The sequence below is a fragment of the Panthera onca genome, chromosome D1 (assembly GCF_046562875.1).
Source record: "Panthera onca isolate mPanOnc1 chromosome D1, mPanOnc1 haplotype 2, whole genome shotgun sequence".
Classification (NCBI taxonomy): Eukaryota; Metazoa; Chordata; class Mammalia; order Carnivora; family Felidae; genus Panthera; species Panthera onca.
This window is the reverse complement of record NC_138348.1, coordinates 37,496,765-37,507,260: the sequence shown is the minus strand read 5'-3', so window position 1 is coordinate 37,507,260 and position 10,496 is coordinate 37,496,765. Positions and strand designations below refer to the sequence as shown.

The window sequence follows — 10,496 nt, the reverse complement described above, 5'->3', positions numbered from 1 at the left end:
TTCTCTCCCCTCCTCCTTCCCTTTCTGCTTTCCTCCTCTCTTTTTCTTTCCTTTCTTTTCTTTCTGTTTTTCTTTCTCTTTTCCTTCCTTCCTTCCTTCCTTCCTTCCTTCTTTCCTTCCTTCTTCCCTTCTTATCAGGAATTAAAACAAAACACAACACATGAACAATGTAATTATGCATTCTGTGTGCATATGTTTTATATCCAAGAGAGCCCAAATGCCCCAGAATTCCACAAACATAAATGAAACATGTACTCTTCCTTCCCTGCAACATTGTCAGAGCTGGCGGTAGTGTGCTGGGCAAAACGTAGGAAACTAGAAGTAACTTGTCAATTTTTAATTAAGTCTTCCTCCCTTGAAGAGTCAAATGCACCATTCTCCCTGCAAACTCTGGAGATGATGACATATTTCCACTTGGTTCCCATAGCATCCATTCCTGAAGATCCCCAGAATGGTCTTTGGTCAGGGCGACCACCCAGCTTCCCAAAAAGTTGGCAACCTGGCCAGCCAAAAGCAGCTTTCCCTTTTCCGGAAACTTACTCTGTCCGTGGTGCTGAACAATTCTGCCGAGACGCGCCCTGAGGAGCGCTGTCAGCCGCGCTGAAAAAATCTTCCCTGACGCTGCCCAAATCAGAACTGTGTATCTGTTATTTACTCACGTCCTCAAAGAGCAGCAAGCTTTCTCCATCTTAATTCGACACTACCGCAGAGCAGAGTTGCGCCGGCGTGATAGGAGGAGATCATAGGCAAGGAGGAAAAACTAACATCAGCATTGCTCACCTGAGACCTCAGATGCTCCCATGAGTTTGGAAGTGCTCTGCTCCCTACAGCAAAGACACCATTAAAAAAAATACTATTCTTCTGACTTTGCTTTTACACAAAGGTTCTGTGGTATTTCCGCCTTTCGTTTAAAAGCCAGAAGATTTGGCAGCAATAAGGTTTTCAAAATCGGAAATTTGCATTGTTTTTCAGTGGACTGACTTCCAGGACAAGGACTCATCTGCACCCGCCCAAATACCATGGCACTGCGTGCGCCCTTTGCCACCGGATCCTCCCCTTCCAATGAGACTTTCTGATTGTGTCTACCAACTCTCCTATTAGGAAACCCGTGGGTTGCATGCAGCTATTCTGTTGTATTCTCTTTCTCACTCCCTCCCCTCTCTCACTCACACTCTTGCTGGAGGCACACCAATACCGTTCTGCTGAGAAGAAAAAGCCCACAACTACCTTAAGCGATTAAGACAATATGCGCAACTCTCGCCTTTCATAGCGATCACTATACAAATCTGGCAAGAGCCAACACCAGTCTTTGCAAGAATGGAGTCGGTAAAACAAAGGATTTTGACCCCAGGAAAAGAGGGGCTAAAGAATTTTGCTGGAAAATCCCTTGGCCAGATCTACAGGTAAGAGAAACCCATATTTGCCTGGGCAAAACCATATTTGCCTGGGGCTCAGCATGAAAAAATCTGCAGGGCTATTTCCGTAAACCCTGCTTGCTTTGAGAGGTTGTAATATGATCGGAAAGTCTTTTTTTTGTTGGTTGCTGCTATTGCTCAAGCAGGGCTGCTCTGGAAACCTGCTTATTAATTCAGGAATGTTGCACTAAATGAACCTGTGTGCTGTGTGTGTGTGTGTGTGTGTGTGTGGTTTTTGTTTTGGTACCTGCAGATTCTCATCCTTTCCTACCTGGGATTTACCCTCTTTACAATTGAGAAATGACCAGCACCTGTTCAAAGAATCTTTCTTTCGGTGCTCATAGTGACAACAAATTCCTTTAATGCAGACACATGAATTTAGAAAATACAACCCTCAAAGAAATCAACCAAGAAATTCCAAAGAGTAATGGCAGAAAGAAATTTAGACCTCAGCTTTAAAACAACTCAAGTAGATAATCTCCCAGTGGAATCTTCCTTCTGTGCTGAAGGAGGAAGAATCAAAATATATCAATAATTAATAGCTGAAGCATTTCCTCTATCCAAATCCAAAACAATATATATGTGCTTTAATTATTTGACTTTTCTGAGAAGTCTATGTCTTGCATGGCAAATGTCAGTGTTTATAAGAAAAAGCATAATGACTTTGAAAGTACTGGCAATAATTTAATTTTTTATCGTCCCTGTAGTCAATGTACTAATTATGCTGAAAATTTTACAACTTTAAATTATTTTAAGAATATTATATGAGTACACTTTCCTTAATAATATGAGCAAAATCAATAAGAGAGGGCAGAAACAGCAGGATAAACGATTCCAAGAGAGCGCTAATTTTCACATTTGGGAAAATGAAGCCCTTAGAAGTGTAGAGAAAATGTACACAAAATGACCAATGCACTTCCTGATTTTCCAAATCTCTTTGGATCTGGTGGGCTTCATGTAGGCACCCCATCATGCACCTATGCGGCAATAGATTCCGCAAGGGCCCTGCAGTCCTGCAGCTGCCCTGGAAAAAAGCTCTTCTTTCCCAGCTCAATTGCCATCAGGTGGGGAGTTCAGGTGCATAGTCCAACTTTGCATATAACAGCCTAGGAAGCCAATGTAAAAAAAAAAAAAATTGAAAAGAAAAGAAAGAAAGAAAGAAAGAAAGAAATCACATTAGTTGAATTTTTTCTCCCAGAATAAATTGCCATGTGTTCTGACTTTGGGATTGAACTTTAAAAATACGAATTAACATAGCTGCAAAAACCTTTATGACTTATTCCCCAGGTGGTATTTTGTAAAATTTGGAAGTCTGACATTTTTTTTTTTTCTGGTAGCCTCAAATTGTTTGGCAGTCAGCTCCTAACCTGTGCATTCTTGGAATTGATCTTAAAATTTCATTTGCTTTACTCCCATGTATGAAAATAATTGTGCGTGAATATATCACTTAAAAGGGCACACAGAAAAATGAACTATACAGTGGATTGAAAAACATCTGCAAACTGTAAACGGAGAGGTTCTTTGTTTAAATATCGAAGTATCCATCCCAAGAGTCCACAGTAATTGTACTGTTCACATTCATTCTCTCTCTCTCTTTTTAATAGACATTTCACAGATATATCGTGGACTAGCATAACAGCCTCAGCTTTTAGCAAAACCATTCCATCACTCCCCATTCCCCTTCTCCCTTCCTCCTCCCCTCAAGGACGAAAACCTTAAAGGAACTGAATTTTAAGGGTGAAATCTTGTGAAATACTGTGCAGATTAAAAAACACAAAACAAAGCAAAAATTTGAGATCTACTGTGGTGTGGGACATCTTACCAGAGTTGATTTGGGGCACGTCCGTGTATCTGGAAGTCGCATTTTACGTCTTTGGAAATGTGCCCAAGCCATTTTTCGGTGTTTGTAACCGAGATAGTAATGACGCAAGATTGTGAATAATTAATTATTCATGTTCTGGCAGTAGGAAGCTTAGGTGTCGGCCATATGCTGCGGAGGCCTTTGTTTCAAACTCGAGTAACAAGGAGAAGAAAGTAAGATGTGTAACGGGAGAGTAAACGGTGAACAGGCACCCTGGGACTGGAGGAATGGGCAATAGAATGCGTGCGTGACACTCTCAGAGAGCGCTCACAAGACCTTCTCAGCGTGGGCGCCGGTCAGGAGCGGCCTTAGTCCCTGGGGGTCCCCGCGCTCAGCTAGGAGGCAGGATCGCGTGTCTTTAACCCAGAAGGTTCAACTTAGCTGTGAAGGAAGGGGTAGCGCGGGTGCAGGTCTGAGCTGGGCTGGCCTGCAGAGCACCGGCCCTCAAGAAGCTAGTGGCTGGATAAAACCGACCATCGCCGGGGGTAAAGCACTGCAGGTGGGAGAAGTCTACACGGTTGCTGACGAGGCGCCGCTCCAGTAACCCACTCCCTCCCAAACCACAGACCCTCGGAGAAAGTTAGGCCCCAATTGCCTGTGTCTGTTAATCCAACCCGCTGCGGGGTGGATCCCGACGGAATGCGGGCTGGGTGCCACGGGCCAGACGGCATTAAAGTTGAAGAGATGCTGCGGCAGGGAGGGGGGCTAGCAGGAGGCTGGAGAGCCGGGGAGGTCCCGAAGCCTGGTGGCGCCCTAGCACCCTAACTCCTGAAGGAGTCGAGCGAGGCAGCGCCCCTCCCCGCCCCCAGCCCTGACGGGTCCTGGGAACTGGGATGGGTCGGCGTCGGGGGTGCCTAACCCGCCGCGTCCTTGCCTTTCCCCCGCTCTGCCACGCAGGGTGCTGGAGAAGAAGCAAGACACTGGGGAGACCATCGAGCTGACGGAGGATGGGAAGCCCCTGGAGGTGCCCGAGAAAAAGGCTCCACTGTGCGATTGCACCTGCTTCGGCCTGCCGCGCCGCTACATCATCGCCATCATGAGCGGCCTGGGCTTCTGCATCTCCTTCGGCATCCGCTGCAACCTGGGCGTGGCCATCGTGGACATGGTCAACAACAGCACCATCCACCGAGGGGGCAAGGTCATCAAGGAGGTGGGCAGCCGCTGGCCGTGTGGGTTCGCAAAGCCGCCTCACCTATTTGAGCTCCATTCCCCCCCATGAAAGAGGAAGGCCTGAATGCTCGCCAGCCCCCTGCTAGCGGTGCGCTTCTAGAATAGGAATAGACCGCGATAGCCCTTAAGGCCTCCCTTTTCGCTTCCGCTCTCTGGGCCTTCCTTTTCTCACCTGCACTAGCTTCTTGTCAAGAGTGACTCCATACCAGAAGTTGGTGCTTACTAATGTACGCTAAATTTAAATCGAAATATTTTTCTTTCACTCGGAGGAAGGAGTAAGGCAGCATATCAGTGATAATGTCTCCCTGATTTCCTCCAATTCCTGCCAAACAGTCTTAATAATAAAAATGAAACAAAACCGAAATCAGATCAACTGTGAGCATATGGGCAGTTTCCACCCAAGGGCCTTTAGGAGTTGTCCACTTAACTGGTGGAGAGAAAAGCCAAGCTCAGCAGTGCCTTGAAGTCACCGGTCATCCAGTCCGGTAATCTCCTGAAGGGTGTGTTGGGGTGATGGGTAGGGAGAGGAAGGTCAATGTCAAAGTCACTGAAACCTGTGGGTCTAGACGTCCAGTTCAGGGATCTGAGCGACAATTAACAAGGCAGAGCCGGGGTAGTGGGGAGAGAAATTCGGGAACTCACTGTGGATGCGAAGCTGTGAGTGCCGCTGGTCCCCGGGTATTCCCAGAGACCCCGCAAAGCAGATTTAGTTTCAAAATACTACTCAAAGAGACGAAAAGGAGCCTCTATTCCTCAGGAGGTATAAGCCCTCCTCCGCCTTTCCGATGCAGATACTTAAAGGTTCACCCAGGCTGGCGAGGGCGGAGTTAGGCCTTGACCTTCACACACACCCCTCTCCAGCTTTTCTGACCACCCCTGAGGAAATCCTCCTCTCCACTGACCGCCCCCACCCATTCCCCAGGCTACTCCAAATCTTGCCCGCCTACGCCCATCCCCATTTTGCCTGGAGGATCCTTTCCTCTAGCTCCTCCGACCTCCTCACCTTCCATCCCAAATTCCCCACCTTCCTTCCTCAGAATTTCCCTGGTTGGATTTCATTCTGGAAGAGACCCCACTACTGCTTTAGTACTGGCTGGCATCGGTTAAACGGACCCCGGTCAGGGGTCTCTGTCCCCAGCCAGCAAATGGAATCTCTTCCTGAGGAGTTCTAATTTTCAAAACTGGAGCCCGGAGGACTCCTCATTCATCGAGGTGATCAGATCTGGCTGACAGTAGTTGGGGAGCAAAGCCAGGGCGTCCAGCTTCCCCATTAACTGCAATACATTTCAAGCGAACAGTTTTTCAGTTAAAAGAAGCATTTCTTCTCCATAAGAAGGTATAGATTCAATTTTGTTAGAAAACGAAAATTCAGCCATCTCCAACCCCAGAATGCAGGGAGCACCCGGGGGATTGAGGGCTCCTGAGCGTGAGTCTGCAGCCCAAACACTGACTCTCCTCTTTCCCTCCACCCCGTTTCCCCTGTACCCCCCATAGAAGGCCAAATTCAACTGGGACCCAGAAACCGTGGGGATGATCCACGGTTCCTTCTTTTGGGGCTACATCATCACCCAGATTCCGGGCGGCTACATCGCGTCTCGGCTGGCAGCCAACAGGTAACGCGTCCCCAGGGCGGGGGGTAATGGGGCTTGTACCCTCACAAGGGGCATCAGAGGCTGGGGGCAGGGACCACAGCCCCGCGGGGACTGGAACTCTTGGGCGAGGTCTTCTGGTCCGCCGGCACCCCATCTCTCCGGGCTGGAACTGTTCGTGCCTCGTTCCAGAATTAGGCACCCAAGAGGATTTGGGATCGCCAGGCAGGGCCCTAGTTGCCGCTTTCTCTCTGCCTTGGCTGAGCCAGCTTTTCGCCAAATGGTCTACGTGCCTTAAGGCCAGTAAGAGCTGAGGCCAGGCGGGGTGTGGCCGGGCCGGGACTGAGCGGCTGGGTGCACAAAGGCGAGTGTGTTGGGGGGCGTCACGTGCTGCGCTCTCGTCAGGGCGTCCCTCGGGTGCCCCGGCTCCCTGTGGTGCTGACCTCCCGGCAGGGCGAATCGAACGCCGGGCCACCGAGCCCGCCCAGATGGTGCTCTGGGTCTGAAGGATTTGTTTCTATGGAGGCAGGCGGGATTTCAGGCGCCGGGGGTGCGATTCCACCTGTTAATGAGCTCCAGCGAACAGGGGCGGGGGTGGGGAGGGCGCTCAGCTGAGTCCCGCGGCCTCCAGCAATGCAGCGGTGGCTGCAGTCGAGCTCCTAGCACCAGCTCTGGGAATGCCGTCGGGGTCAGCTGCAGAGACACCCCAAAATATGGGGCATAAGGACTGATAAGGTTTGGGATACCAAGGAGCACAGCCAGGCCACTGGAGGGTGAAAGGCAGGTTTATTTGTTTCCTTGTGTATATTAAGATGAATAAAACCAAGTGCTCCCTAAGTCTGAATTAGAAAACTGACAACGCAAGCACTCACGTTTTCAGGTATTGCTTCGTCGAGACTCCAAGTAAAGACTTCCGGTCTTTCTTCAGACCTTGTATCTATGACTTCACCTTTCTCCCTCCCCTCCAAACTCAGATTTTCTGAGGAAGAAATCTTGAACGGGGCACCTCTCCAGTCTTGATCTCTTCTTTGCTTTTGTAAACTGGTCCCTCCTCATTTCTCAGTAAAACCTCCCACGCCTCTTCTAGTGGCTTTTGTCACCTCCAATTCCATTCACCAGCTGTGACTTCCTGCCCAAGACTTTTCAGTCTGCTCCAGAGCCTAGGGAAGAATTCTTGGAAATTTATTTTAGGTTTAACAATCCTTGGACCAGAATTTTTGAACATTTTTTCAAACTGTCAAAAGAAGAGGGCAAAAGATTAGGAATAGTACCTTTTGAATATCATCTTTACCTTGACACCACGATGGTTAGTACTCAGACCCAACAGGAGACAAACCAGTCTTTTAAAAAAGGGATCAGTGTAAAATTAAAATCATTAACTATTTACAAAACCCAATTCTATAGATGAGATAAATCGAATTGAAGAAAATATGTCATTAAATAGTACTGGTAATGTAGTAATGAGCATGTTACATTTTTGGCTTTCGTATCCCTAATGTATAATGTCTTGAATCTTTTTTCCCCTAAAATTTTTTTTAAAACAATATAAACTTCCCAGAAAGATAATCCAAACATACATATATAAGTATTTTCACTTGAGGGGAAAAACAACCGAAAATTCACACACACACACACACACACACACACACACACACACAAATGATACAGCAAACTCAATGTAATGTGAAGTGAAACTATATTACGACTGTGCCTTTAAGTTTTTTTTAGAGTCAAAACCTTCAGCTTGCCAATTGTTAAAATGCTAACATTTTCCTGCCAGGAAAAAACACCAGGGATGCCCCAGCTTTCCCTCTTTGTTAACACTGGGAGGTCAGTAAACAGGTTTTTCTGGTTAACAAAAACAAAACAAAACAAAACAAAACAAAAAACAAAAAAACAAAAAAACAAGCTCATTGCTATCATTTGTGTTATGTGTATTAAAGACTAATGCTAACGCAGGTTCTAACTGACTTGGTAGATTTTCCTTAAAGGAAACAATAGTGAACTTTAGAAGTCCTATTTGGATCTGAAATGGATATTCAAGGAAGAGAAACTTAATATTTTCAATGTCTTATGTCCTCCAAGACTGAGAAAATGAAGTTAAAATTTATTGTAAAGTACTACAAACATATGGAAAATATAGAGTAACTTCCTTATCAGATCTTAGGATTTTGACATATTTGCTTCATTTAAAAAATATAACAAAACATTACAAATACAGTGGAAATTTTCTGTGAAAACAGGTCTAAAAGATATATAACATTTTCTTTTCTGATGAGAAAACTACTGTATAATAGGTAATGAAAATATATAAAAAATAAAATGTAATAAAAATCATAAATAATTTAATCACACCGAGACCCTATTGTTAATATGGTGGTAAATGTCCACGTAGTCCTATATATGCTACATGGAATTTTATTTTGGAAAAATTTTTTTTAAACATAAAATCTGAAAGACTTTTATAATTGTTTTGAAAGATGTACATTTCCTATGATGTTACCTTTTCAAAAACAGTAAAAACAACCCAGCAAGACCAGTTTTCCACCTACAGATATCATGTGCCCATTCAAATAAGCCTCTCCCTATAGATCATCTAATAGTAGAACAAGATTTCCCTTGGGGGGGTGGGTACGGGGATAGAGTCCTGTCTGTCTGTTTGTCATCACAGTCATGGGCAGGACTAGAGTAGAGGAACTGAGGTATGTGGAGACTGCTCCTCTAGAGAGAAGAGCTCCTGGCTACGCCCCCTGGCAAATTTCTCAATGAAAAACCCACAGCAGTGATTTTGCCTCTCCATTTTGTGCTTTAAACAAAAGCAGCAACACCCTTGGTCAGAATACAGATACTTGGTCCCTTTCTGGTCAAATTTCAAGTATTCCTGTTTTCCTCCTCATTGAGAGACAAAGCCAGGGGAGTCAAGGGGAGAGAAAGGACTCTTGCATCATTTTTTCCTTTGTCTTTGTCTTAAAGGGCTATTGCACATTGTGGGCAGGAAAATTTGGTCACCTCCATGGAGGGCTTTGGGGCGAGGAAGCCAAGGAGGAATCCTTACAAAATCTGTGGTGTTTTTACATGAGAACATACTTACTACACGGATAAAAATGCATCGGGGACAAATTCATTTTACCTTTAAACAGTCCAAGACATGGTCTTGCAGTAATCCGGATAATTACAAATGTGGAATTGCTAAGGGTTATTTTTTATCTTGCATATATGGACTGGTGAGGAACCTAGTCAAGTACTTAACAGGAGAAACAACAGAATTTTGACCAAAGACATAACCAAAGATGGCCAGATTTACCAAAGAATATTTGGTCAACGTTATGTTTTTCATGGCCGATATTGTCTTCACAAAGGCTATCCTTTCTGTCTAGGGGCAATATTATTTAAACCTATTTAAAAATTTTCCCTCTCCTGCTCCTGTCCTCTTGATCTTCCAATGCTGATTTGGTTCTTTACAGAGCACTTATTGCCAGCGGTCATACAGGTATTTTACTTATCTGTTTTCTCCATTAAAATGTAAGCTCCATGACAGCAGGCTGTTGTATCCATGTAGTTCTTCCTGCTATATCCCTAGCATTTCAAGAGTGCCTGGCCCATGACAGACACTTGTTGAATAAAAGTGTTTGGGGTTAAAAAATTTTTTAAAGGCAGTATGGTATAGTGGTTAAGATACAGGTTCTAAGCACAAACCATGTGGGTTTAGACTCCTGAATGTACTATTTAATAACTGAATGACATAAAACATTATTCAACAACTCTGAGCTTCAGCTTATATTTCTGTAAAAGGGGATTAATCAAACTACTTACCTGATATGAGTATCATGACCGCTAAGTAAGAGAATCCGTGTAATGTTCTTAGAAGTGCCTGGCCCGCGGTAATTGTTGGCTGTTACCATTTATTATTAATAACGTCCTGACTTCAGAAGAAAATGAAAGAATAAATAATGTCTTATGGCCATTCAGTATTATTCGTGTTTAAATCTGTCTTAAGCACCTTTAAAATTATTTTTCCATACACATTATTTACAGCTAAAGTTATTGTTCACTGAAAATGCCTTACATCTCATTTGAAGGACTCTCTTAAAAGAGCTTTTCGGCCAATGGTATAGACAGTGCTAGTAATTCAGCGCATTCAGTCTTTGAATTCTAGTCAGGCATTATAAATACACTTAGAGAAATCCATTTAAGTTTGAGGGTAGACTTCTCTGTTGATAGTTACAATTTATTTCCCCCTACGCCTATCCTTTATTTAAATAGTGTCTGATTCTGGTGCAACACTGTCTTTTCAGGTATTTCCTGAGTTTCTAGCCTGACTTTTGCTAAGGAAAAAAAAAAAAAGCTCTTTATTTGAATTAAGAGATTGAACAGTGGACTTTGGCTAACAGAAAGAGCCCATAGTAAAGCAGAATAAGGGTCATCTAATCCAATCTTCTCATTTAGAGACCAGGAAAGGAA

General features: G+C 44.6%; 1 protein-coding gene across 1 annotated transcript in view; it reads left to right on the top strand.

The window, feature by feature from the left end:
* Positions 1–419: 419 nt before the first annotated feature.
* The window catches only part of SLC17A6 (solute carrier family 17 member 6), a 41,017-nt gene continuing 30,940 nt past the window's right edge, over positions 420–10,496 (top strand). The window contains exons 1-3 of the mRNA XM_060606217.3: positions 420–1,403; positions 4,174–4,426; positions 5,941–6,059. Coding sequence (XP_060462200.1) covers positions 1,318–1,403; positions 4,174–4,426; positions 5,941–6,059 — 458 coding nt within the window. The 5' untranslated portion in view covers positions 420–1,317. The remainder of the gene's footprint in view (positions 1,404–4,173; positions 4,427–5,940; positions 6,060–10,496) is intronic.